General features: G+C 37.1%; 1 protein-coding gene and 1 long non-coding RNA gene across 4 annotated transcripts in view; one reads left to right on the top strand and one right to left on the bottom strand.

Moving 5' to 3' along the window:
* Positions 1-25,145, top strand: part of LOC129145477 (uncharacterized) — a 104,994-nt gene that overhangs the window by 70,278 nt on the left and 9,571 nt on the right. The window lies entirely within an intron of this gene.
* The window catches only part of GUCY1A2 (guanylate cyclase 1 soluble subunit alpha 2), a 299,132-nt gene continuing 284,246 nt past the window's right edge, over positions 10,260-25,145 (bottom strand). Inside the window, exon 8 of the mRNA XM_037505696.2 lies at positions 10,260-23,854. Within this exon, the coding sequence (XP_037361593.1) occupies positions 23,647-23,854 (208 nt within the window). The 3' untranslated portion in view covers positions 10,260-23,646. The remainder of the gene's footprint in view (positions 23,855-25,145) is intronic.

Below are 25,145 nucleotides of genomic sequence, written 5' to 3'. Positions count from 1 at the left end.
TTTTGCACAGTAATTGGTTTATCCTTTTAGGTGTAGTCCCCATAATTCTCTCACTTGTTAAAGACACTCCTTTATCATGAATTAAGTGTTGATATATATGTGGGCTTATTTCTGGGCTTTCAGTGATGGTCTGTTGATTCATGTGGCTTTATTTATTACCACATTGTTTTAATTACTGCTGTTTTGTAGTATAAAGTCAGGTAACATGAATGCCTGAATTTTCCTTTTTTTTTTTCCTCAGGATTGCTTTAGCTATTTGAGGTCTTTTATGGTATATAAATTTTACATTTTTGTTCTATTTCTCAAATAATATCAGTGGGATTTTAATGGTATGACATATTGCTTCTTGAAATTTACATATTGCTTTTGGTAGAATAGTCATTGTGACTGTTTCAGTTCTCCATATCCATGAACATGGAATGCATCTCCATCCCTTTATATCGTATTTGGTATCCTTTACTATAGTTTTATAGTTTCCATTCTGTAAGTCCTTTACATCATTGGTTAGGTTAATTCCTGGGTATTTGATTATTTTAAATATGATTGTGAATGGAATTATTTTCTTAATTTCTTTTTGCTCATTACATCTCTTCTTGCTTATTATATCTATAACTGCAACAGATTTTGCATGTTGAGCTTTTAACCTGTCACTTTGGTTTATTCATTTATTGTTTCTAATAGCTTTTTGGTGGCATCTTCAGGGTATTTCTATATCAGGTATCATATCTTCTGCATATAGTGGTAATTTCACTTTCTCAATCAGGATTCCTTTTGTGTCTTGATTGTTCTAGCTGAAATCTCTAATATCAAACATGAGTGGTGACAGTGGATTGCTTTGTCTTGTTCCTGATCTTAAAAGAAAATCTTTCAGTTTTTCTCTGTTAAGTATACTGCTAGCTGTGGGTTTGTGATATATGGCAGGTTTTCTAGAAACTAAAAGGCTGGGCTTTGTTTTGAAACCCACTCAAGCCATGTAACAATTAAGGGTGATTTTTGAAACATGTATTTATTTAATGCCATTTTTGTTATTTGGGGTTTTATGGGGGGAGGTTTTGGCTATTCTAATATACATGTTAGAATATTATTAGTATATAAGAATATCATACTAGTAGTAGAGTAATACTACTATCTTTCTTTTTTCTCCCTATGTGCACATGTTCCATTCACCCTCCATCAAATCACTTGTGTCCATACCCTATCTGCCTCCCTCTATTTGTTATGGGGCTTTGTTGTTGTTTTTTTATAGTTTGTCTATGTTTTGAAACCTTCCTTTTATGTTTTTTTTTGAGCTTTCTTTTCCATTGTCTTATGCGTTATTTCTATCAATTTTTGTTTGAAGGTTATGCTGAGGTTTGTATGTGATTGCCTATAATCGAAACCTGTTGAACTGTTTGATCTCTAGCAGTTACTTCACCAACTCTTGCTTTTCTCTGCCCCTATGATGCTCCCAACCCAATGCAATTGCCATTTTTTCCTACTCCATCTGCCACGTGTTGCTCTTAATGCATATGATAGTCAGCTGTTCATCCAGAGACCATTGTCTTTATTTACTTATAATGTGATAAATATGTGGAGGAGATGAGCTCAGATTCTTTTTTTTTTTTTTTTTTAAATATTAAATTTTATTTTTATATTCCCCCATACAATTGCAAACGCCCCATTCTGACCCCAATCTTTCCCCTCCCGCCCCCCACCCCCCAAAAAGTGTCTCTGGTTCATAGTTTTTTCTTGATTTTGATTTTCACTTTCTTATATTCATTTTCCTGGTCCCTTATTTAAGTTTTCTAGATTCCTGCTATGAGTGAGACCATCCGGTATTTTTCTTTTTCTTTTTGGCTTATTTCGCTGAGCATGATCCCTTCCAGTGCCATCCATGTTGCTGCAAATTGCATGTGTTTATCTTTTTTGAATGCTGAGTAATATTCCATGGTATATATGTACCACATCTTCTTGATCCAGTCATCTATTTTTGGGCATTTGGGTTGTTTCCAAAGCTTAGCTATTGTAAACAGTGCTGCTATAAACATAGGAGTGCAGGTGCTCTTTGGAATTGATGTTTCTGTGTCCTTTGGGTAAATACCTAGGAGTGGAATTGCTGGATCATATGGAAGCTCTATGTTTAGTAGGTCCAGAAATCTCCACACAGCTCTCCATAGTGGTTGGACCAGTTTGCACTCCCACCAACAGTGCACAAGAGTTCCTTTTTCTCCACATCCTCGCCAACATTTGTTGTTGCTAGTTTTTTTAATATGTGCCATTCTCACTGGTGTGAGATGGTATCTCATGGTAGTTTTGATTTGCATTTCCCTGATTACAAGTGATGTTGAACATTTTTTCATATGTCTGTTGGCCATTTGCATTTCCTCTTCAGAGAAGTTTCTTTTTAGCTCTTCTGCCCATTTTTTGACTGGATTATTTTCTTTGTTGTTGCTGAGTCTCATCAGCTCTTTGCAGATTTTTGTGATCAGTCCTTTATCATTAGTGTTGGGTGCAAAAATGTTCTCCCAGTTGGTGGGGTTTCTCTTTGTTTTTGTTATTGTCTCTTTTGCTGTGCAGAAGCTCTTTAATTTGATGTAGTCCCAGCTGTTTATCTTTCTCTTCACTATCACTGCTTTGGGTGATGTGTCTGTAAAGATGTCTTTGATGTGCAAATCCCGTAGTGTTTCGCCTATATTTCCTTCTATGTATTTTATGGTTTCAGGTCTTATGTCTAGTTCTTTAATCCATTTTGAGTTGATTTTTGTGTATGGTGTGAGGTAGTGGTCAAGCTTCATTCTTTTGCATGTAGCGACCCAGTTTTCCCAGCACCATTTATTGAACAAACTTTCTTTGCTCCAATGCATAGTCTTTGCTCCTTTGTCAAAGATTAGTTGACCATAAATCTGTGGGTTTATTTCTGGATTTTCTATTCGATTCCATTGGTCTGTATGTCTGTTCTTGTTCCAATACCATGCAGTTTTGATGATTATGGCTTTGTAGTATAGTTTGAAGTCTGGGAGTGTGATGCCTCCATTTCCTTCTTTTTTTTTCAGTAGAGCTTTGGCTATTCGGGGTTTTTGGTGATTCCATATGAATTTCATCAATAATTGTTCTATTTCTTTGAAGAATGCCATTGAGATTTTGATTGGAATAGCATTGAATCTGTATATTGCTTTTGGTAGGATGGCCATTTTAATAATGTTTATTCTTCCAATCCATGAGCAGGGGATGTCTTTCCATTTCTTTGTGTCTTCTTCTATTTCTTTTAACAGTGTTTTATAGTTTTCTTTGTATAGGTCCTTTACCTCTTTTGTTAGATTTATTCCCAAATATTTGATTTTTTTTGTTTCGATAATAAAAGGGGTGGTTTTTTTGATTTCTTCTTCTTCAGATTTATTGTTTGTGTATAGGAAGGCTACTGACTTTTGCGTGTTGATTTTGTATCCTGCCACTTTACTGAATTGATTGATGAGTTGAATTAGTTTTTCTGTGGAGATTTTGGGGTTCTCTATGTATATTATCATATCATCTGCAAATAGTGATAGTTTGACTTCTTCTTTTCCTATTTGGATTCCTTGGATGTCTTTCTCTTGTCTTATTGCTCTGGCTAGGACTTCCAGTATTATATTGAAAAGCAGTGGTGAGAGTGGACATCCTTGTCTTGTTCCAGATCTTAATGGAATTGCTTTCAGCTTTTCACCATTGAGAATGATACTGGCTGTTGGCTTGTCATAGATGGCCTTTATGATGTTGAGGTATGTTCCTTGTATCCCAAGAATTTCAAGGGCTTTTATCATGAATGGGTGTTGCACTTTGTCGAAAGCTTTCTCAGCATCTATTGATATTATCATATGGTTTTTATATTTCTTTTTGTTGATGTGTTGGATAACGTTGATTGATTTTCGGATGTTAAACCATCCTTGTGCCCCTGGAATGAATCCAACTTGGTCGTGGTGAATTATCTTATGGATACATTGTTGGATTCTGATAGCTAAAATTTTATTGAGGATTTTTGCATCAGTGTTCATTAGGGAGATTGGCCTATAGTTTTCCTTTTTTGTGTTGTCCTTATTCGGTTTTGGTATTAGTGTAATATTGGCTTCATAGAACGTGTTTGGTATTGTCCCTTCCTTCTCAATTTTTTGGAAGAGTTTGTGAAGGATAGGCACTAATTCGTCTCTGAATGTTTGGTAGAATTCATTTGTAAATCCATCAGGTCCTGGGCTTTTGTTTTTGGGGAGGTTTTTAATTACCATTTCAATTTCGCTGCTTGTAATTGGTCTGTTTAGGTGTTCTATTTCTTCTTTATCTAGCTTTGGGTGATTGTAGAGTTGTAGGAATTTGTCCATCTCCTCTAGATTGTTGAACTTGTTTCCATATAACTGTTCATAGTAGTTACTGATTATTCTTTTGATTTCTGCTGTGTCCGTTGTGATTTCTCCTCTTTCATTTATGATTCTGTGTATTTGTGCTTTCTCCCTTTTTTCCTTTGTGAGCCTGGCTAGGGGTTTGTCTATTTTATTTATTTTTTCAAAGAACCAGCTCTTGGTTTCATTGATCTTTTGGATTGTTTTTTTAGTTTCAATTTCATTTATTTCTGCTTTGGTTTTTATTATTTCTTTTCTTCTACTGGTTCTGGGTTTTTTTTGTTGTTCTTTTTCTAGATCTTTGAGCTTCGAGATTAGGTTGTTTCTTTGAGTTCTTTCTTGTTTTTTGATGTGAGCTTCTATTGCTATATATTTTCCTCTTATTACTGCTTTTGCTGCATCCCATACATTTAGGATATTGGTGTCCTCCTTGTCATTCAATTCAAAGAATTTTTTAATTTCTTCTTTGATCTCCTCGTTAGTCCAGTGGTCTTCCAGTAGTGTGGCTTTTAATCTCCATGAGGTAGGATAGTTCCTTGCCTTCTTTTTATGATTTATTTCTAGTTTGATGCCTTCGTGGTCAGAAAAGATGGTTGGTATGATTTCAATCTTGGTGTATCTGTTGATGTTTGTCTTGTGCCCCAGTATGTGATCGATCCTGGAGAATGATCCGTGTGCGCTTGAGAAAAATGTGTACTCCGTTTTTTTTGGGTTTAGTGTTCTATAGATGTCTGTTAAGCCCAAATGCTCTAGGTCCTTATTTAGAGCTTTAGTTTCTTTACTTATTTTTTGTCTTGTTGATCTATCCATTGTTGATAGTGGTGTGTTGAAGTCTCCCACTACATATGTGTTTTCTCTGATGTCTGTTTTCAGAGAGGACAACAGTTGTCTGATATATTTTGGTGCTCTTTCGTTTGGTGAGTATATGTTAATGAGTGTTATTTCTTCTTGAAGTATTGTCCCCTTAATCATAATGTAGTGACCATTGGGGTCTCTTTTTATTTTTTTGAGTTTGAAGTCTGTTTTATCTGATATAAGTATAGCTGTTCCTGCTTTCTTTTTTGGCCCATTTGCTTGTAGGATTGTTTTCCATCCTTTGACTTTGAGCCTATTTTTATCTTTTGTAGCTAAATGTGTTTCCTGGAGACAGCATAAGGTTGGGTTTTGTTTCTTAATCCAGGCTGCAACTCTGTGTCTTTTTATTGAAGAGTTTAGTCCATTTACATTTAGAGTTAATATTGATATGTTAGCATCTGTATTTGCCATTATGTTTGTCTTTCCTTTGATTTTATTTATTTATTCTTTTAATAACTTTTTTTTTTTTGGTCTTCTTTCGTTGTTATTCGTCCCTCTGAGGTTCTGGCTTTAGGATTCCTTGTAGTATTTTTTGGAGTGGGGGTTTAGTCGCAATGAAATTCCGGAGTTTCTCTTTGTCTGGGAAGGTCCATATTCTTTCTTCATGGAGGAAAGAGAGCTTTGTGGGATAGAGTATTCTTGGTTGGCATCTGTTTTCTTGGAGTCTGTTGACTATGTCCCTCCACTCTCTCCTTGCCCGTAGTGTTTCTTCAGAGAAGTCTGATGTCAGCCTGATTGGTTTTCCTTTGAATGTTATCTGTTTCTTCCCTCTTGTCAGCTTCATTATTTTTTCCTTGTCCTGGATTCTTGGGAGCTTTACTATTATGTGTCTTGCTGTGTTTTTCCTTTCGTCGTGGAAGTTTGGTGTTCTTCTTGCTTCTTGTATATCAATTTTCAGCTCCTTCTTCTCATTTGGGAAGTTCTCTTCAATTATATCCATGAATATTTTCTCTGTTCCTACATCTCTCTCCTCTCCTTCTGGAATTCCTATAACTCTTATATTTCCTTTCCTCATGGAGTCAGATAGTTCCCGAAGTCTTTCTTCATTCTTTTTCCTTCGTACTTCTCTTTCCTTTTCTGTTTTGGTTCTTTTTATTTCTGTGTCTTCAAGATTACTTATTCGTTCTTCCATTTCATCTATTCTGCTTTCATTGCTTTTCCCAGAGTTCTTTAGTTCCTCCATTAATTCTTCGATCTCCTGCATTTCTCTTACTTCCCTCTTTAGGGACTCAATTTCCTTCTTCTGATCTATCACTTTTTTAATCATGGCAATTTTAAATTCTCTTTCTGGAAGGCTCAGAAGTTCTTCCAAGTTGCTGTCGTTGCAATCTGGGGAGTGGTTTTCTTTTTGTGGTGTGCTTCTTTCCTGAGGAGTTTTTAGGTTGCGTGTGGTTCTTCTACTCCCTACTGTCTGTTTTCTAATTTGTCGTATGCGTTGGGACACTGTGTTGCTCGGACTGACTGACATCTTGGGTGAACTTCTCCGCTCCCCTCTGGCTCTTCCAGGAGCCATCTCTGTCTTCTGGGGGAGCTTTCTGCTGGTTTTAGGCAGTTTTTACTGAAGAAATGTCCCTGTTCTCAAATGGCGAAGCGGGATGCAGTCCCTGCGCCTCCGGTTTCAGGCACACTCTTCTGCACACCCAGTCTGCCCCAGACGTGGGTGCCTGCTCCCTCTGTGGGCTCAGACTGCTGGTCGGAAGGGGCCTGGCGTGGAATAACTTCCCGGCTGGCCACTGGGTCCTCCAGAAACCTTCTGCCCTTTTCAAGCAGTCTTAAGAAATGTCCTCTTTTATAGGGTGTTAGTGACTTTTTTTTTTCCTGGTCGCTAGGTGGCGCCAGAGATCTCTCCTATTGTCCTTGGGGGGCTGTTTTTCGCCTCCCCCCACCCCGTGGGACAGAGAACAGAGCGGGAATGGTAGGGTACACCTCAACAGCTTTGGGGTGCTGTGTCTGCCTTGTGCCCCACCGTCGTGGAGAAACCACGCCCCGAATTTTCGTGCCCCGGGTCTCAGTTCAAAGCCCTCAGTTCCAGGACGCGGGCTGTAGCCCAGTTCAGTGGCGCCGGAATGGCGCCTTTTGCACCGCTCCCGTGCCTGGGCGCCTGGTTCCTGCTCACTCAGGGAGGGACCTTCACCTCAGTGAGGACCTCAGCGCGTCTCCCCGCAAGCCTAGGTCGTCTCCCCGCAAGCCTAGGTCGCAGGCGTCGGTACCTGGGCAGCCGCGATCCCGGTCTGCACTTGCTTTTCAAGCTCCCCGAGCGCGCCGCGTTTCCGCGCCAGCTTACCGGCAGCCCGGGCTGTGTGCGCGTCTCCCGGGGTCTTTGTTCTTCTCTAATGGCGCCTGGAGCCGTTCGCTCACCGCCGAGGCGGATCCTGCAGGGTTCGCCTCAGCTCCCGTTCACGGGGTGTGGTGGCTGCAATAGTTCCTTTCCACTCACAGTCCCGCTTGCTGCGTCGTTTGTTCTTGTGGGCCGTTTTGGTTTGTTGTTTCCTCCTCTCTGCCGGTCGGAGAGTGCCGCCTCTGTGGGCGGGGGAGGGGAGCAGGGTTCTGCGCTTCCCTCCCTTCTAGTCCTCTTTTATGGCCACTTTCTTCTTCGGGCAGTTCGCTGGCGTCACCCGTTTATCTTTCGTGTCCCAGTTCTCACTGGAACCTGCCGCTTTTCCTCCCTATTCACTTTTTTTAATGGGAGATCTTACTAGCAGCGTCTCCTCGCCGCCATGTTGCTCCGCCCCCTCTTCAATTGAGCTCAGATTCTTTACTCTTCTGCCATCTTGCCAGACTCCTCAAGCCTTCTAAAGTTTGGGATTATTTTGTCCAATAGCAAAGATGAATATAACCCAGCCCTGAAGAAATCTTTGAGTTTAATTTCATGCTTCCATGTACAAAGAGATATAGCAGGGGTGGGCAGTGAGGGCTGTAAAGCTCCCAAGTAGGGTGTATTTCCCAGTGCTTTCTTCAGATAAACCAGAACAGAGACTTTATATAGCTGCTCGCAATGCTAAATAAATGACTTCAGTGAACTGCAATGTATTTTCTCTCTTCTATTTTCTAAGGAGAGTTTTCACTGTAATTATCTTGCCTCTGTGTATGTGTTTGTATACATACGGTCTCTACTTTTTTTACCTTCACACTGTCACACTTCTCTTATACCTAGGAAATAGTTCTCAGGAGTGGGTTGACTGCAGGGTAGCTGATAGCAATAAGAAGATAAAGACAAAAGATGAGATCAGAGGGATGGAGGGAGGAGCACAGGGGACTGTGATGATGGTGCATGGGTGAATTGGTGGTGGGAGATTTATGGGACTACACCTGAGTTGGGGGAGAAAGCAAACTGTTTAAAATTGAACAATTATGTAAAAAATATATAAATTAAAAAAAAAGATAAGAGCAGCTCTGTTCATGAACACAGAGGGGAGACTCCCTTGGGAACTGCTAAAAAGAGCTAGAAATAGATTTGTATGGTTGCGACCAAGCAGCTTGGGAGACAGGGCCATAAAAATAACAAAGATGATTTAATTTTGCATATATTCACTGTTGCAGTCTGGGAACATTGGATTAAAACAGTCTTCTCCTTATAAGGATGTGCTACTATTGGATGGAGTACTGACAGGTATTCAGTGGGATTTCAATTTGCAATAAATAATGGCAGCAAAATAACCCATTTCCTGTGTGATCTATAGGCTTATATTGGTTTGATTTATGAATTTTTGACTTTACAATGGTGTCAAATATGCATTTGGAAGAAAACATACTTCCAGTTTTCAGCTTTTCCTGGACTAATAAGATATAGGGTGATACTCTTTTTTTTTTTAGTTTTTCCTTTTTTATTTATTTTTTACATCATTGTTCATTTTTAAACAATACTTGCTTCCCCCCCTCACCCCACTTGTAGTCCCCATAGAATTTCCTCTTCACCAATTCACCCATAAACCATCATCACAATCCCCTATGCTCTTCCCTCCCTCCCTCTGATCCCTCTCCCTCCTCCTCCCCTGCAGGATGTCTCTGATTTATACTTGTCTGTTTTTGTTTTGTTGTGTTGTATATTATTATTTTTTTTACACTGATGTCTTATTTGGTTCTCCTATATTCCTCCTATAAGTGAAACCATCCGATATTTTTTCTTATTCCTTCTGACTTATTTCACCGAGCATAATTCCTTCTAGCTCCATCTCCATTGCTGCAAATGGCATGAGTTTATCTTTTTTGATCGCAGAGTAATATTCCATTATGTGTATATACCACATCTTCTTGATCCAGTCATCTGTTTTTGAGCATTTGGATTGTTTCTAGGTTTTACCTATTGTAAATTGTGTTGTAATAAATATAGGGGTGCAGGTGTTCTTTTGAATCAATGTTTTTGTGTCCTCTCGGTAGATCCCTAGGAGTAGAATTGCTGGGTCATATGGTAACTCCATTTTTAGTAGACTGAGGAACCTCCAGACTGCTTTTCAAAGTGGTTGGACCAGTTTGCACTCCCACCAGCAATGTAGGAGAGTTCCTTTTTCACCACAACCTCGCCAACATTTGTTGTTGCTGTTTTTTTTGATATGTGCCATTCTTACTGGTGTAAGGTGGTACCTCAGTGTGGTATTGATTTGCATTTCCCTGATTATAAGGGATGTTGAACATTTTTTCATATGCCTGTTGGCCATTTGCATTTCTTCTTGTGATGCTGGGCTGGCCAGCAAGCCATATCTCCCCATCAGCCAAGCAATTGTGAAAATAAACAACCAGTGCTCCACAGTGCAATCGATGAGCCTGTAGCTGTGGCATCCCCATCGTCTGACAATTAACTGTAGTCAGTGTTCAAATATTCTTCAGGCCCTGTGTGTTTGAGAGGTGTGTGTTAATGGTGGGATGCATGCAACCATTGTTTTCATTTTCAGAACAGTGTACAGTAAATTATATGAGCTATTTCATACTTTATTGTAAAACAGGCTTTGTGTAAGGTGATTTTACCCATCTGTAAGTTAATGTAAATGTTCTAAACATGGTTAAGCTTGGATAATATATGATGTTAGTCGGTTATGTATAATAAGAGCATTTTCAGCTTAAAATATTTTCAATTTAGGATGGCTTTATTGAGATATAACCACACTGTAATACAAGGGATATCTGTTTATTCAGAGTAAATGAAACAACACACACTGTGACCTGTGCTGTTTGATTTTATAAGGGTAGATTGCATATTACAAAATTAATTTAAAATTGGGTATGCCTATTACTGTAGACTCATCTTTAGACATAGTAATAATGCATTGAAAATACTCCATTCATTGATTTATTTGTTCCCCATTCTTTGAGTTATTACGCATTCATATTCTCAGTTATTGTCATTCACAGTTTGAAAAAATAGGCTAAAAAGACTCTATACTTATTTTTGGTGTTATTTATTGGTTTAAATATTTTATAAGTGACAGTTTGGACTTATAAGATAAATAAATGCATGACTTAAACAGATAGTTTTGTAATGAATTATGTAAATCAAACATGTAACTGTCATTTCCACTTTGTTTTATAAGAATTCCAGGTTTTCATCACTCATTTTTTCATATACAAATTTTTCTTGTTCTGCAGTCTGTAAATACAAAGACATTTGCTTAATGAAACATGCTATTTACATTGTGTGTGACTTAGAATAGTTACAAATAAACATAATCAAATGAGTAAAAAGTGGTGTTGCATTAAAAAGCAAAGATACAATGTATGTTTATAATCCTAGAAGTGCTTACATACATTTACATGTTCTAGTACTCTTAAAATTCTAGTGAAATGAGGCATATTTTATTTCAGTCAGAAAAAAGATTCTCTAAACCTGTACTACTAGATAAAGGAAAATATTTTAAAATATAATATAATCTGAAACACCAAATGAAACTTTTTTTAAATTAATGGTACAGGTTTAAGAGATGCATTCATCTTTAAAAAATCAGGAAAAAATAGCTTGACATTTCAAAATATATGCAATTTAACCATGCCCTACAGATATACTAGTATATTTACCTGGTATTATTTGTTGACACTGTAATTTAACTGTGATAACTGTATTTTCCAAAGAAATGATTCACAAAGGATAATAGCAAATTAGCAGGTATACAATATTATTTACACTGCAAGCCAAACCGAAAATTTAGACCCTTGAAATTGCAACAAATGAATTGGCCCAAACATGAAAATAATTCAGGTATCTGTTTAAGAAAAACCTACCTCATGCAGAGGAAGTGAATGAAGGCTAGCACATTTTAACTGTGTTTTTATTAAGTGAGTTGGGAGCCTATTTTTTTTTTTATTATCTAGTGCCAGAGTATTTGATGGAAGTGCACTGATTATCTTAGGAGTTGTAAGGAGCAGGCAAGTTTTTAAAATCTAAATTAATGTTTGGGAAATGAGACCCTTTGGTTTTGTAAAATGGCTACTCACAGTTGAAGAGTCAGAATTCAGGTAGGTTGATTTTGAAATGAGGAATGATATGTATTTCTGGAATGCACTTAATTGGTATATTTTAAAAGCATAATGAGACAGTTTTGTCGCTTGATTCCTAAAGTTATATAATGTTGTCACAGGCAGTTGTTACAGAATGTTAAGAGTTTTTCCAAGGCAAAACTCCCAGAAAGACTTTTGTTTTAAAGAAAAAGTTGTTCATCCAACTCCAGGAAAAATCAGAAAGTATTTCTCTTCATGGGTCATTTTTTCCTACCTGAACCCAACCTCACATCCCTGTAGTCATCACCTGCCATGACCATGTGAAAGAAAAAACATTTCCACACATTTGGAATAATGCTTGCTTAACTCCAATTTTTTTAAAAGGAAATGGTTATAAACTTTGCCAATATGAACTATGGATTTAGCAGAAGGCAACTAAATAGAAGAAGAAATTGGGATTTGTGGATCACAGTTGTTCAAATTTGATCCTGACTTCTGTTTTTCTCAACCACATTTCTTCTGTTTTTATGTTTCCCTCGAGAAATAAAATAGTAAAGGTGTTGAAGGTCATATTTCTTCATTTGATAGAGTACTAAGGCTGCCCATAATTTCAAGACAAAGGCTTTCTTAACAATGAAAAATCACAGAAAGAAATGTATATTTTTATAGGTGTCAATTCATATGGCACCTGCCTGTCTCTTAAAATATCAAAGCAAATTAGTCAGTGTGGAATAAAGAAAAGTCATTAACAGAGAAATATTATTTACATTGCAAGCCAAATCAAAAATTCAGACCCATGAAATTATAAGTAAATTGGCCCAAACATTCCTCCCTTTTGAAATTTTTAATTTTAATAAATGTTTCATATCCGTTCCTTTAACAACTTGGTCTGTTATGAGAGGCTGCTGAGGTGTCTTAACAAAGAAGTTCAAATAATATGACTCAAAATTCAAGGCTAGTTGACTTACTGAAGCATTTCTCTCCAGAGAGGACAAAGTTATATTATTTCTACACAATATTAGTGAACATGTCATGACAAACATGTCATGAAGACAGCTTAAGTAGTGTGCCTATGTTACTCAAATGAAAACATAAAAAAACATGAAAAGAAGGAAATTTTCAGTTTGGGAGAATAGAGTGCTTAAAAGCCTAAATGGAAGAACATACCCTTCTATCTTCCTAATTTTACTCTTTTTAATAAATATTTGACATAAGTATAAACAGCTATTCTAAAGATGCTAAAATCTCAAAGACTTAGAGCTAAGAAATATATAATTCATTGTATATTGCTTTTTTAGTACAGTAGACTTAAAGAATTGATGGCAAATGTTTTCAAAGATGGCCCCTAGGAACACAGCCTTCTGTATCAGTAAAGAGCCAGCATTTGGTATATTTGCTTAATTGGGAAATGGTTTTTATAAATTATTTCCCTACAAATAAAAGAAACTTCTACTTTAATCTTCAGCAGTGTGGTACTGAAGTAATTATTGACTATTTGAAAAATACAAGGATTTTTCTAAATTAAGATGTTTGTAAGGGCAAAAATATAAGGTTGTCCAAATAGGTTAACCCTGATACTTCTTGAGAAAGTGTTTAAATTCAGTGGAGAAAAACATGTATACACCCACATTTGTCTTCACTTATAAAGCCTCTAGAAGCCAAAGTCTAAATTCTCTCAGTTCCTCCTCTCCTCAAATAATCTACATCTAAATTCTTCCCTTGTTTTCCTTTCCTCATATATCCATAGTGTTCTAACATGTGAAAGTTAAGAAGGGAGGCACCAGGAAGACTAGTAAACTATTTCCTAGCCCTCATGAAATTTGGAAGAAGAGACAGACAGAAGGAATGGAACAAAAAGAGGATTTAGAAATTTTAAGGACCTAGTTTTCACAGATAATCCCTTAAACCTATAGCTAGCTCATTCATTTTACATTCAACAAGAGTCTTCTTCAGAAATAATAGCAAACATTGATGTTTGGATTCTTGCATGGTTTTTTATTAGCCTAAAGAATATATATAAAATAAAATATTAAAAAAAAAGAATATATTGATGTTTAATTAGATCACACCTACAAATCTTGATAAAAGACATAGTACCAAAATTTCCCAAGAGAGAATAATTTCTGCTTTGGTGGACATATATAATACAAGATACTTTTTAGAATAGTTTTAAAGTCATTAATTGTTTTATCAAAGTTTTGACATGCTGAATTTTATAACATTCCATTAAATATGAATACTGTGTCTAAAAATCTATAATCAGGCTTACCATTTATTTTCATTTGTGCTCTAAGTTAACAGGGTTGTGTTACAGATGTTTTTAAATGTAGGCAAAGTTTTATTTTTGTCATTTTTCATCTTCCCTAGTGGTGTCCTATCTTTCTCTGCTTGCAAGTCCAGCTGAATCCAACTAAAACATTTCATGTCTGCTTGTAAAATGGGACACCTGTATAATCAAATATTCATTTGCATAAGTAGGAGCTATTCTTTTAGATAGGAAGAAAATTGTTTTTAAGGATCAAAAGCAAAAACAGTGAGTGCCGGCTATTCCAGGTCAGATTGTTACATAAATAAAAAGGATAGATTTTAGAAGTGCCCAGTGACACACTTGAAACAAATGAAAACAAGAATAGTAATTTTGGCTGCCACCCACTAATACTGATCTTTGCACACCAAGAACAAAAATTCACAAATTTTTAAAAATCTTCCTGAATTACTTCAATTATACACTCTTCTTTTTATCTAAACCTCAGCTGGCATGAGATCTATAAGAGTCTAATAATGTTTCTAATCAAATAGTATGAAAGCCATTTATCTGAGACTCTATGCCAGGGTTAGGCTTTGATATCAACATGGTAATTTGTACCGATAAAATCTGGAGGCAGATTTTGATTAATTATGTTAATCAAAATGTTGTTGTTGATTAATTATCTGACCACTGCAGTATTTTCTTTCACTTTAACTATGGATTTGAAATTAAAATGCTACAAAAATTCAAACAAGAAAAAAAAATGGTTTACGTGGCTATACACAAATATATTGATCCCAGATCATGCATGGGGAGGCAAAATAAGTAGAACTGCTGTAGGAATTAAGGTTTCATTAGGAATGGAAATGAGTAGTTTCTTGTTAGTCACGGGTGATGGAAATACATATATTTTTTCCTCAAATGATTTGGATCATACATCGGCTTTGACTTAGATTTTATTCTTGGAAGTTGAGATGGTTTGCTTTGTAATCCACTGTGAACAGTCTGAATATAGTACTGACTGCTATCCTTAACCTTGGCATTAACCTTGGCATTACTAAAACCAGCTTATGATTTTAAGTAAAAGAATGTTGCCAAATTTGCAAACGTTCATGTGTCTCAATGTCAAATTTGACTGACTTACAACATCATTTTTTTCCTGTAACAAATGGAAAACATGAAGGAAAAAAATTAAATGTAATTCATACTCATGTGTTATTTCTAGGGACTAAAATCTTAAGAAATCCAGCAACTATGGTATTTTTCTTTCTCAGATACATTTAGGAAACTTGAGAGAGTCTGTAGCATTCTGACTTTTTAATGTTAGTTTACTCTCTCAAGACAGCAGATCTTTGTCCTAAATATTTTTTTTTACCTGATAATTCTGATTGAAATTGTTAGTTAGGTCCCTCTTTTTAAAATTTTCATTCTAAACAAACTCTGATTTAAGCAAACTTGAATTAAGTAGCTACATGGAAGTGAAACATCTATCAGTCTTAAGAAGTGACCTAATCACTTTTAATTTTAGGAAACAGCATGAATTTTCATTTCTCCCACAGAACATCCCCAAATTCTCTGGGGTGATGCTCCAAGTTCTGGAGCACCCCCAGATGAAATGGGTGGACCTGAGGTCATGAAGGCTATTTTCTAAAGTTGAGCATTTCTTTTGCTAGCAAGCAAAGGCCTGATTTGAGAATAGTATGAAGACTATGGAAAATAGTATTTCCCCACCAAAAGATTCTACAGATTTTAGGACACAGAACAACTGTTTCCCATTCTCTGAAATTAAATTTCCCAACTATGGAAAGATGTCATTTCTGTAATGTCCTAACAACAACAAAAATGTATAAAATCAAATTGCATTCTTCTCACTGGCATGTTATGAAAGGGAGTAAGTGTTTTGTTTCAATATTGCTTGATAGTCTGTTTTTTTGTGCCAATTTTAGCACGCTTTCCTGTGACATATGGCAGAGTTGGTATTTGTCCGTTTTACTTCAGTCCAGATGTTCTGACACTTTCATTTACCTTCATCATTGTAACAAAGACTAGCTCTGTCTGCCATCTTCAGAGAGTTCCTCTCTACAGCTCTGTGAGTTCCTCACACCAGTTTCACCAATATGGGCAACTGCAGAGAGGTTGACACCACCTTCTGAGGAATCTGAAAATGAATTCTGAAGGGCTTTTTCATCTCTTTTTAGAACAAAAGTGACCTGAGTCATAGAAGTTATTTGGTTTTCATCAAACCAGGGTTGTCTGTTAGGAAACTGCCTCTCCCTTAAGAGTGTGCCTCAGGAAGGAAAAAAAAAATTAACTTCTCTGCTTAACCTCATTGAAAGCTCTAGCCTGTGCCACTCCCTCCACCTACCCCTGTATCCTGAGTCTCTCACACACCTTGCTAGGCAGAAAAACAGAAGGAATTACCCTTAAAAAGTGAGGTGTTCAAAGAAGAAATTTTGCACATTTCTGATTTACCCCAATTAACTACATTACTGTCCTACTTATATTAAATGACATTTAATAGACCATAGTAAAAATGTGTTTGGTATAAATTCTTCTTTATCTCTCCCACAGGATCAATGGTAAAAAGGCCAGAGAGGAAGGCTATATATAAACTGATTCCTTTATTTTTAAATTATATATCAAAAGAATCAGAAGTGAGACATTACTTGGGCTTGCCAGTAAGTTTCCCTTGTCTCTTCTGCTTTCAAATAATGAGCAAGAGCAATAAAGCCTAATGTTATGAATTCTCTGATCAGCAACTAGATGAGTTTAGCTATGTGAATGAATTTAATGGATAAAATTAAATGTTTTCCATTATTAATCAAAAGCATGCTTATTAAGGGTTTTTAGCATTTAATTATATACAAAAAGGTAATTATCAAAAACTTTCTCAGTGATTCAATACTCCTGCTTGATTTCATAGGGAAATCTAAATTGCGAGCAAAAGGATGCTAAATTAAACTTTGCTATGGGTGACAAGAAGGTAAAATACCAGCAAGCCCAACCATCATTCCAATTGTGTTCAGACTCATAATGAGAAAGGAATTTACCCAACTGTCAATAATAGGAGCTATAATCTTATTTAGAGGCTAAGGAATGGATCTTAAGCATATATGACTTTGCTAAGTAATCATCTAATGCTTAGAAGATGCTCAGATGCTTTTAGCTATCCTAATACATTATTATAAGTGACGGCATATACGAGAGGACTATTAATGACTATGCCACATATGATCAAAATTGTATTTTATGAAGTAAGAGAAAAATATTTCTCATTTTGGAATCTGTAAATTGGACAAAATAACCGAGAAGGGCAGGTTATTTTCAATATGACTAATTGTTTTCAGCATTGATTACGCTACAGATAACTTTCAGCCAGTCATATGCTGTAGCTAAAAGAACTATATAGTTACTAAACATTTGCCATCACAGAAAACAGTGATAATGAGCTTTTTTTAATATTTAATCTTATCAAACAACATCTGAATTAACTAGCTTGTCTTAAGACCCTGCCATATTTTGGCAAAGCCTACTTTCAATCAATTTATCCAAACTGTGTCCTACGTCTAGTCATGTACCCATCATTAACTACCCCTTTCTATTATACACTATAAACACCTGAAAATCTGGGCGGTATTACAGATACCCACAATTCTCTTGAGAGAAACAGAAATCATGACAGGTATTTAAAATTAAGCAACAGAAATAATCTGATGGAACATATTAATTACTTTATAGCATGCTTGCAAATGAATGACTTTTGAGATAGAGTAAGCACGTCATTTGGTCAGATTTTTTTAATCTGGATCACTTGCTGCTTGCTTTGCTATAGTAGAATGATGAATATCTTTGAAAATTCCACACCAGCTATTATTATTGCTTATAAAAAACAAGTGTCTATTTCCCTAAAGATTCTATGAAGTGCCCCAAAGTACAAGTTTCATATGACATTATCACCATGGCTTAAATTATTGCTTGAAAGGTTGATATAAGGTATTGCTGGAAATCACTTTCAGATGACTGTACAATTCAATGTGAAAAGTACAGTGAGACTAAGTATTAAGTTGGCGATTTTTCATAACATAAAAACCAAAGCATTCAGAAATAAGACTGTCATTTTGACATTTGCTTCTCTGTCCCTAGTTTATATCTCAGTGGTGAGGATCAGTAAATTCTGTGACGTACTGCTCTGGCAGTAACCAAGGAAACGGTATCATGTCTAGTATGCCTAATAGCCCTATAGTGAGCAATATTCATCCCTCATGCTTATCAGTGTTGACTTCTGTTTCTAATAAATTTAAAGCCACATGTTCAGAAAACAGACCACACATTTGAAACCAAAGCACAAATAAGTTGTGAAAGAAATAAGGGCACAAAGCCAGAAACATTTAACTTTTCAAAATAACCACAAGTGAAGTAAGGTATGGTTATCTTAACTTGTATTTATTCCTAGTAATTGGGATTATTTGAATATACTCCAATGTTTCTCAAATCTGAGTGGATGTTAGTACCTAGAGTGATTTTCTAAATACAGATCTCTGGGCTTCTCCTGAGACCTACTGAATCCAAATCCAGGCATGCAAAGCCCAGTAATTTGTATGCCTAAAAGTTGCCTAGGTAATTCTTACAAAGCCAAGCTGATGAGTTGATGAGCAGGGTCACAGCTCAGTAAAGACCATATAGCCACTAGGCACTTGACTAAAATTGTGGTCTAGTCATGACATATTAGAAATAAAGATACAAACATCATTTTGCTACATCATTTTGCTACATCCCAAGTCCTTCCAAAATGCCACTGGAACATCTACGTTCAACAAACATACGCATACCAACTAAGAACATTCAAGACACTGTAAAATTAAACTATTTTACAACATAAGATTGCAAATGGTTGTGATTCTCCCAGTATAATAAATGTACAGATGGCTTTTCCCCCCCTAATGAAAGGAAGAAGAAGAAAGGTAACAGAAAGGTAGAGGACAGTACTACTACTTAGATTTCAATTATTTGAATCAAGTGTGAGGAAGGAATTTTGCACACTATCTTAGTATACTCTGTCAGGGTTTATGTTAATCTTTATATAATCTCTATTCTTTATTCACCACAAGGATCCTGAAGTTGAGTCCACAGCTGGGGTCAATTTATTCACTTAACCATAAAATGTTCAGTCATGTTAACACAATTTATGTGTGTGTTAAATCAGCCGGTTGTGAGTTAAGTATATTCAAATCAAGAGCTACCCATATAGAATCATCATTTGGACTGGAATATATTAAATTTTAATAATTCAGTCTCATGCATCATGTTTTTCAGGCTTTTTCTTATAAGATATGCCACAGAAGTCTCTGAAATGACAATTTTTTGTAGTTCAGACATAATCTAATAATAGGAATACCCAGACTCTGATCTAATGCTGGGTCTCTGGACTGATGTTTCTAGATATCATTGACTGAAAGGCATCTGGTGCTACCCCAAAGCCGGTTCCATCACACATAATTGGTTTAGAAGGAAAGTTCAATGAGGTTGCACCTAGTGTCTAGAGTCAGAGTGTATTTTGAAGAAAAGGTGGTGGGAGAAACTGTCTGTGTCAGCAATGCCCCCTGCACAATAGAGAATGGTTAGTCCACTGCAGAAGTGCACTTGTTACCAGGGCCTGGAAAGGTGTGGGTCTTCCTAACTGCCTGAAGTAGGCATCAGCAACTCTTTCTGTGGCCACCCCCTCAGAGGCACAGAGGGGATGATGTTTGGTGGTACCAAGCTTGAGGGGCTGAGGTGGTTTCCAGTGAGTGTGGAGGAAAAGCAGGTCTGGGCATGAATGAAGTAGAGCTCAAAAGGCAGGACAAGGCAGAACCCTACATGGAGAAGTTTTATTCCTTGTCCTGTGATCTACAACATCAAATTTATCTTAATGAAGGTCATAATCTTAAGTTCCTTCTTATACCTGACAACCTCAAATACACTCTTTCAATTAATAACAACAGGATTCTGCAAAATATACTGAGACTGGTGGTTTTCCAAATTCCCTGTGCTTTACCTTTTGTCTCTGACAGTTTAATTTTGCTTCATTGCTGGAACTCAATGGAGGAATTTGCAAAATGAAAAGCCTTGCTAGAGTTGTGAGTGAGATTTCATGCTGCTGTCCTACTTTCCTGTTTTTTTTTTCTGGAGGGACACCCATGTGGACACACACTCAAACATGCTGTTCCTAATGCCACTGTCACTCATGGGAGGAACAGTGTAGACTGTGAGAGCTCACTTGTGCAGTCTGGACTACAGAGCCACTGACCAGTGTCAGAGTCTCCACCGGCCCCAGCTCACTGGGCTCCACAGACCCAGGGACCAAAAGGAAAGCCCAAAAAAGTTAGAGCCTAAAAGAAGAGATGAGCTTGAGGTGGGTTTAAACAGAGTTGGGTACTGTTACTTAGAAACCCTATCTTCCTTCTCCCTTCACACCACACTGCACTGTCGACAGACCCCAGGCACTATGTTCTCCAGGCACTGAGTGTTGTTCTTTCTGCTATACCATGAGGTGTAGTGATTAAGGTTCACAAGAGGCTTCATTAGCACAGAAGACAGCACATCAGTCTCACGAGCACATGACAGTAGTGTGTTTTGGGGTATGTCTAGAGAGGGAATGGATGTATTTGCAAATGGTGACATTGTGTCCATCAAAATGATGTCGATGCCAATGGGCAGCTTTGGTACTGACAGGTAGTAAAAAAGCAACTTCAGAGTAGCTGCTTAAAAGAACATTAAGACAGGGCCTCCCAGGTGGCGCAGCGGTTGAGCGCTGGGTTGCGAAGCTGCCCGCAGCCTCTGAAGTGCCGGTTCGTTCCCGGCTGCTCCCCGGCCACCGGAGGAGGGTCCCACATGGCGTGCAGACCTCTCCTGCCGCCCGCTGCTCCCCTCAGCAGTGTACTTTGGTCATTCTGCCTGCTCTGCTCCCCCCCTCTGGCTCTGGTGAATTCTCTCACTCTCCCGCGCTTCTGACTGTACCCAGTGCTTGTATAAATAAATAAAAATAAATCTTTAAAAAAAAAAAAAAAAAAAAGAACATTAAGACAGAGGAGCTATATGTGCCAATTGGAGTATCCCTTGTAGAGTGGGTTAAAATCATTTTCCCAATTTTAATACCATTTGGTATCTAATGGGACATCCATTAGAATATAGAATATATGATATCTATAACTGGAAGTAAAAATACCATATAGATATTCATCAAATGAGATCCCAGCTACCACCCACACTTGGAGTCACAATTCCAGTAGAAGATAGCGAGACTATTTGGGACAAATAAAAATACAGTGCTTTTCCATAGCTGCTAAATTCTATGCTGCAGCTAGAATAATAGCTATTTTATACAGTACCTTGCAAACAAATATAGCAACAGAATAACTGTAATAATCAACTATACTGGGTTGGCTAATGGTACAGAGGAGAGACTGCCTCCTATGTTGTTGGACAGAAGCAGCTCACATCCTATCTGATCTCTGACATGTTCCTCATCATGATACCTGTATGTAAAAGTGGTTACTTCTTTTCTGTGTAAAATCATGTAATCTGAGAGTTTGTGATTCTTCTGACAAATTGAATGTATATACAATTCTTATTTTGTGTCCTATTACCAACTACCAGATACTGATGTGGATTTTCAATGATACTTTTACAATATGCTTCCCATATATATTCTTAAGTATAGAGCAAATAACCATATGATTACAATTGCTTAGACAAAATTTTACAAAAAGCAGAGAAAGACTGGATGAGTCCTTCAAGTCCCTTTCAGCTTATGCTATAAAACACATTTTTACCACCAAAATATTTGATATACTGTATCATTTAAGCTCAAGGTACTGTCAGGTAACAACAATTTCAGTGCACTTCGTTCTCTCCCCACATACCCTGCTTGAAAGAGGCCATCAGCACATTAAAAGCCTTTCTTATTCTCGGCATGAGAATTGAGTTGCTTCTGGCCTGTTCTGTCCACACTGACTGTAAGACTCCCCTGTGTCCCCTTGTGAAGGAAGTGGGTTAATCTCCCACTTTCACGAAAAGATTCCTTTGTGTGTCATTATTCCCTGTCCTCAGCCTGCAAGCCCCCCACCTAAGCACCCTGGTCTTCTCATTCTGTGTGTGGTGAAAAAACAGAGATGTAGACTCAGGAAGAGAGAGGCAGGTAGGAATTTGGAGCTGTCAGGGTCCACGTCCTCTCTCCTCCATATGCAGAGCGTTGCCTCAGGGAGAGGACAGAGGGAGTCATCACCATATGACAAACACTTTGCAGATCTGTAAATGTTTTCTAGTCACACACTTAGAGAACTTGAAAACACAAATTAAGCCTCAGGCGACATCGGCCAGTAGAATTATGCAAATGACCACATCGTAACACAGCAAAAATCTCTGACCAGAAAAAGAACCATATTGCCTTCAGTAGACATAAGCAAGCAATGAATAGACTGACTATAAATTGGAGCAGAAAAGGGCCACCTCACGATTTCAAGGCAACAAATGCTTCCGATTCAATGGCCTCAATGGAAACTTCGTTTTATATTTGTTCCAAAATCAGAAAACTCTCGATGCACTGTGCTCCTAATTTCAGGGTAAGTCTGTAATAATATTTTCATGCAGTGTTAGTCAGGAGCAGGTCTTCATTTTAGCACAACATGCGATGAAAGCCTATCTGTAACTATGGTGATGACTAGGTCTGAAGGTTAGACCTACTTCAGTGTGCATGAAGGTTTTTCCTTTTAATTATACAAGAATAAACATCCTTCCTGGGAAAGTGTTCTTTACCTCTTTCTGCCTAATGCCAGCATTGTCTGCTCCCGAGTGCTAGTTAGTCCTTAGGAGACAGCCATGGGGGCATGGAAAGGGGAGATATTACTAACCTGTCATTTGGTAGATGCTGTTTATTAGAATGCAGTTTAGCATGTGGCCAAAACTACACCTATAAGTGCTCAGTTCAAAAGGGTCCAAAGGAGCAGAGCATTTCATTTGATATGCACTAATATTTGTTAGAAGATGACACAAAGATCTTTCCTTAATCTTAGTTACAGGCATATCTGCTATTAGGAAATCCCATTCCCTCTGTATTCCATGCTATATTAATAAAATCGAAAAGATATATTTACTAAGCAGACACACATATATTAGATTAATAGGTTAGCGTTACATAATATACCAACTATACAGTAGCAGATTCCGAAAATCTAATAGTGGTGTGTGAAATGTAATTATCTAGAAGAGATATGTATAAAAATAGGTAATATCCCTAAAATATTTTGCTGAGTTACAGTTCTTCCTGCTGGGAAGTTTACCACACGGCCATGATATATGTATGAAATGTCTGTTCAGAAAAACAAAATTAGAAAATATTCCTCACATACCAACTCACTAAATGTGGGAATAGAGAATCAAAACTGTCTCAAAAGTGATACATATATACAGGGAAATGTAACTGTATGTGTGACAAACATCAAAACATAGAATCTATTTAGTGGTTAGTTTTGAAAGGGGGCCCATAGCAGTAATTAAAATATATATATATGACCAGCAACACTCACATGGATGGACACACCTTAGTTCCCCATGCCCTCCGCTGTTCTATTGGTATCCTCGCCCACCTTTTGCTAGGATTATTGCCTGACAGAACACAGAAATTCCACCACTTGTCACAACAAAGCAGTGAAAGAGAATCTCTTTGCACTCTCCTGCCGTGACCCAGGCTCTGGGCTTGTGCTTTTAGGAGAAGTCTTTGATCTGCAGCAGGTCTCAGAGGCTTGTCTCCCGGAGGAACATGGTGCCGATGTTGTAGGAAACCTTTTTTATTCTGGATGATGAAAGGGAAGGCTTGGGCTGCTTTGGACCAGTCCTTACCTCCAGGAAATAGCAGATTCCAGGGATTTCTTTTGGAAAGTTGTCTGGAAGCTCTTCACGGGACCGAGGAATGAATGTGAAACTTTCTTCCCGCTTTAACAATCTAAAAGGAAAATATAATGTGGATCAGAAAGAGAGGGGAAATGAGACTAAATGTACAAAAAATGTAAAGGCTTATATGAACTTTATGGCTTCAGGTCTTCTATTCAAGTCTTTCATCCATTTTGAAGTTTTGTGTAGAGTTAAGTAACCCAATACCTTTTATTGAAGAGCTTTCCTTACTCTGATATGCTCTCGACTCCTTTCTCATAGATCAATTTTCCATGCATATGTGGGTTTATTTCTGGGCTCTCAATTCTATTCCATTGGTCAGTTTTTGTTTTATTTCAGAGCCTACTATTTTGATTACTACAGCTTTTTTTGAAATCAGGGGGCATCGTGATATCCTAATAGTCTTATTGTCTCTCAAAATTTCTTGGTCTACTCAATATTTTGTGGCCCTTTACAAATTTTAGAATCGTTTATATTATTTCTTTGAGAGATTTTTCTCAAAGAATTTTAATAGGTATTGTGTTGAATATGTAAAGTGCTTTGGATTAGGTTATTTGAGAAGGTTCTTATTTATGTGGGCTTATAAGGGCACGAACATCATACTGTTTTTGTTGCATGCCATAGGATCCTGTGGCTTGTCTCTTAATTTTGGTTGATTTCCAGAATATTTATTTCTCCTTTGATTTCTGTGTTGATGAAGTTATTCAGAAGCATTTTGCTTAGTTTCCTCATGTTTGGGTATTTTCTAGTTTATATCTAGTTTCATACCACCATGAAGTCAGAACAGATGGTAGGTAAGATTTCAATTTATGATTCTGCTTATCTCAGAAATAGCCATAAATGTGCCACAAGTAGGTATCGATCAAACATTATTGAGTGCTTTTGGCATGCTAATATAGCCCTCTGGATGAAGAGTAAATGGAAATGTACAGAAAAAGTTAATACAAAAATTAAAAGGCAAGAATTTCTCATAAAAGCAAATTAGTAATACAAAACATATGTGATACAATCCAAAGGAAGAAAATCTGTATGGAAAAGGGAACAATGATAACTGTAGTACAAAAGTCAAGAATCAGAGCAATTAAGTTTAAAATACAGCCATAAACTGATTCCAACACATTTCCTTAAAGCCTTATAATCAACAAATAAGAAATCACCATGAGCTTCATTCCTCTCTCCCCGTACTTTAAGTACTCTAATTTCACTCTTGCAGGGTTTGCTTGCTTCACCAGAGTGTTTACATTTTGCCATAATTAAGATTTTTGACAGTAAAAATTAAAATTTGGGTTTATCTCTGAAAGCATTGTAAATGAATGAAAGCAGAGTGTGCAAGCTGCTTTGGA

The sequence above is a fragment of the Talpa occidentalis genome, unplaced genomic scaffold (assembly GCF_014898055.3).
Source record: "Talpa occidentalis isolate TD23 unplaced genomic scaffold, MPIMG_talOcc4v2.1 talOcc4.12, whole genome shotgun sequence".
Lineage (NCBI taxonomy): Eukaryota > Metazoa > Chordata > Mammalia > Eulipotyphla > Talpidae > Talpa > Talpa occidentalis.
This window is presented reverse-complemented; position numbering and strand designations above follow the sequence as displayed.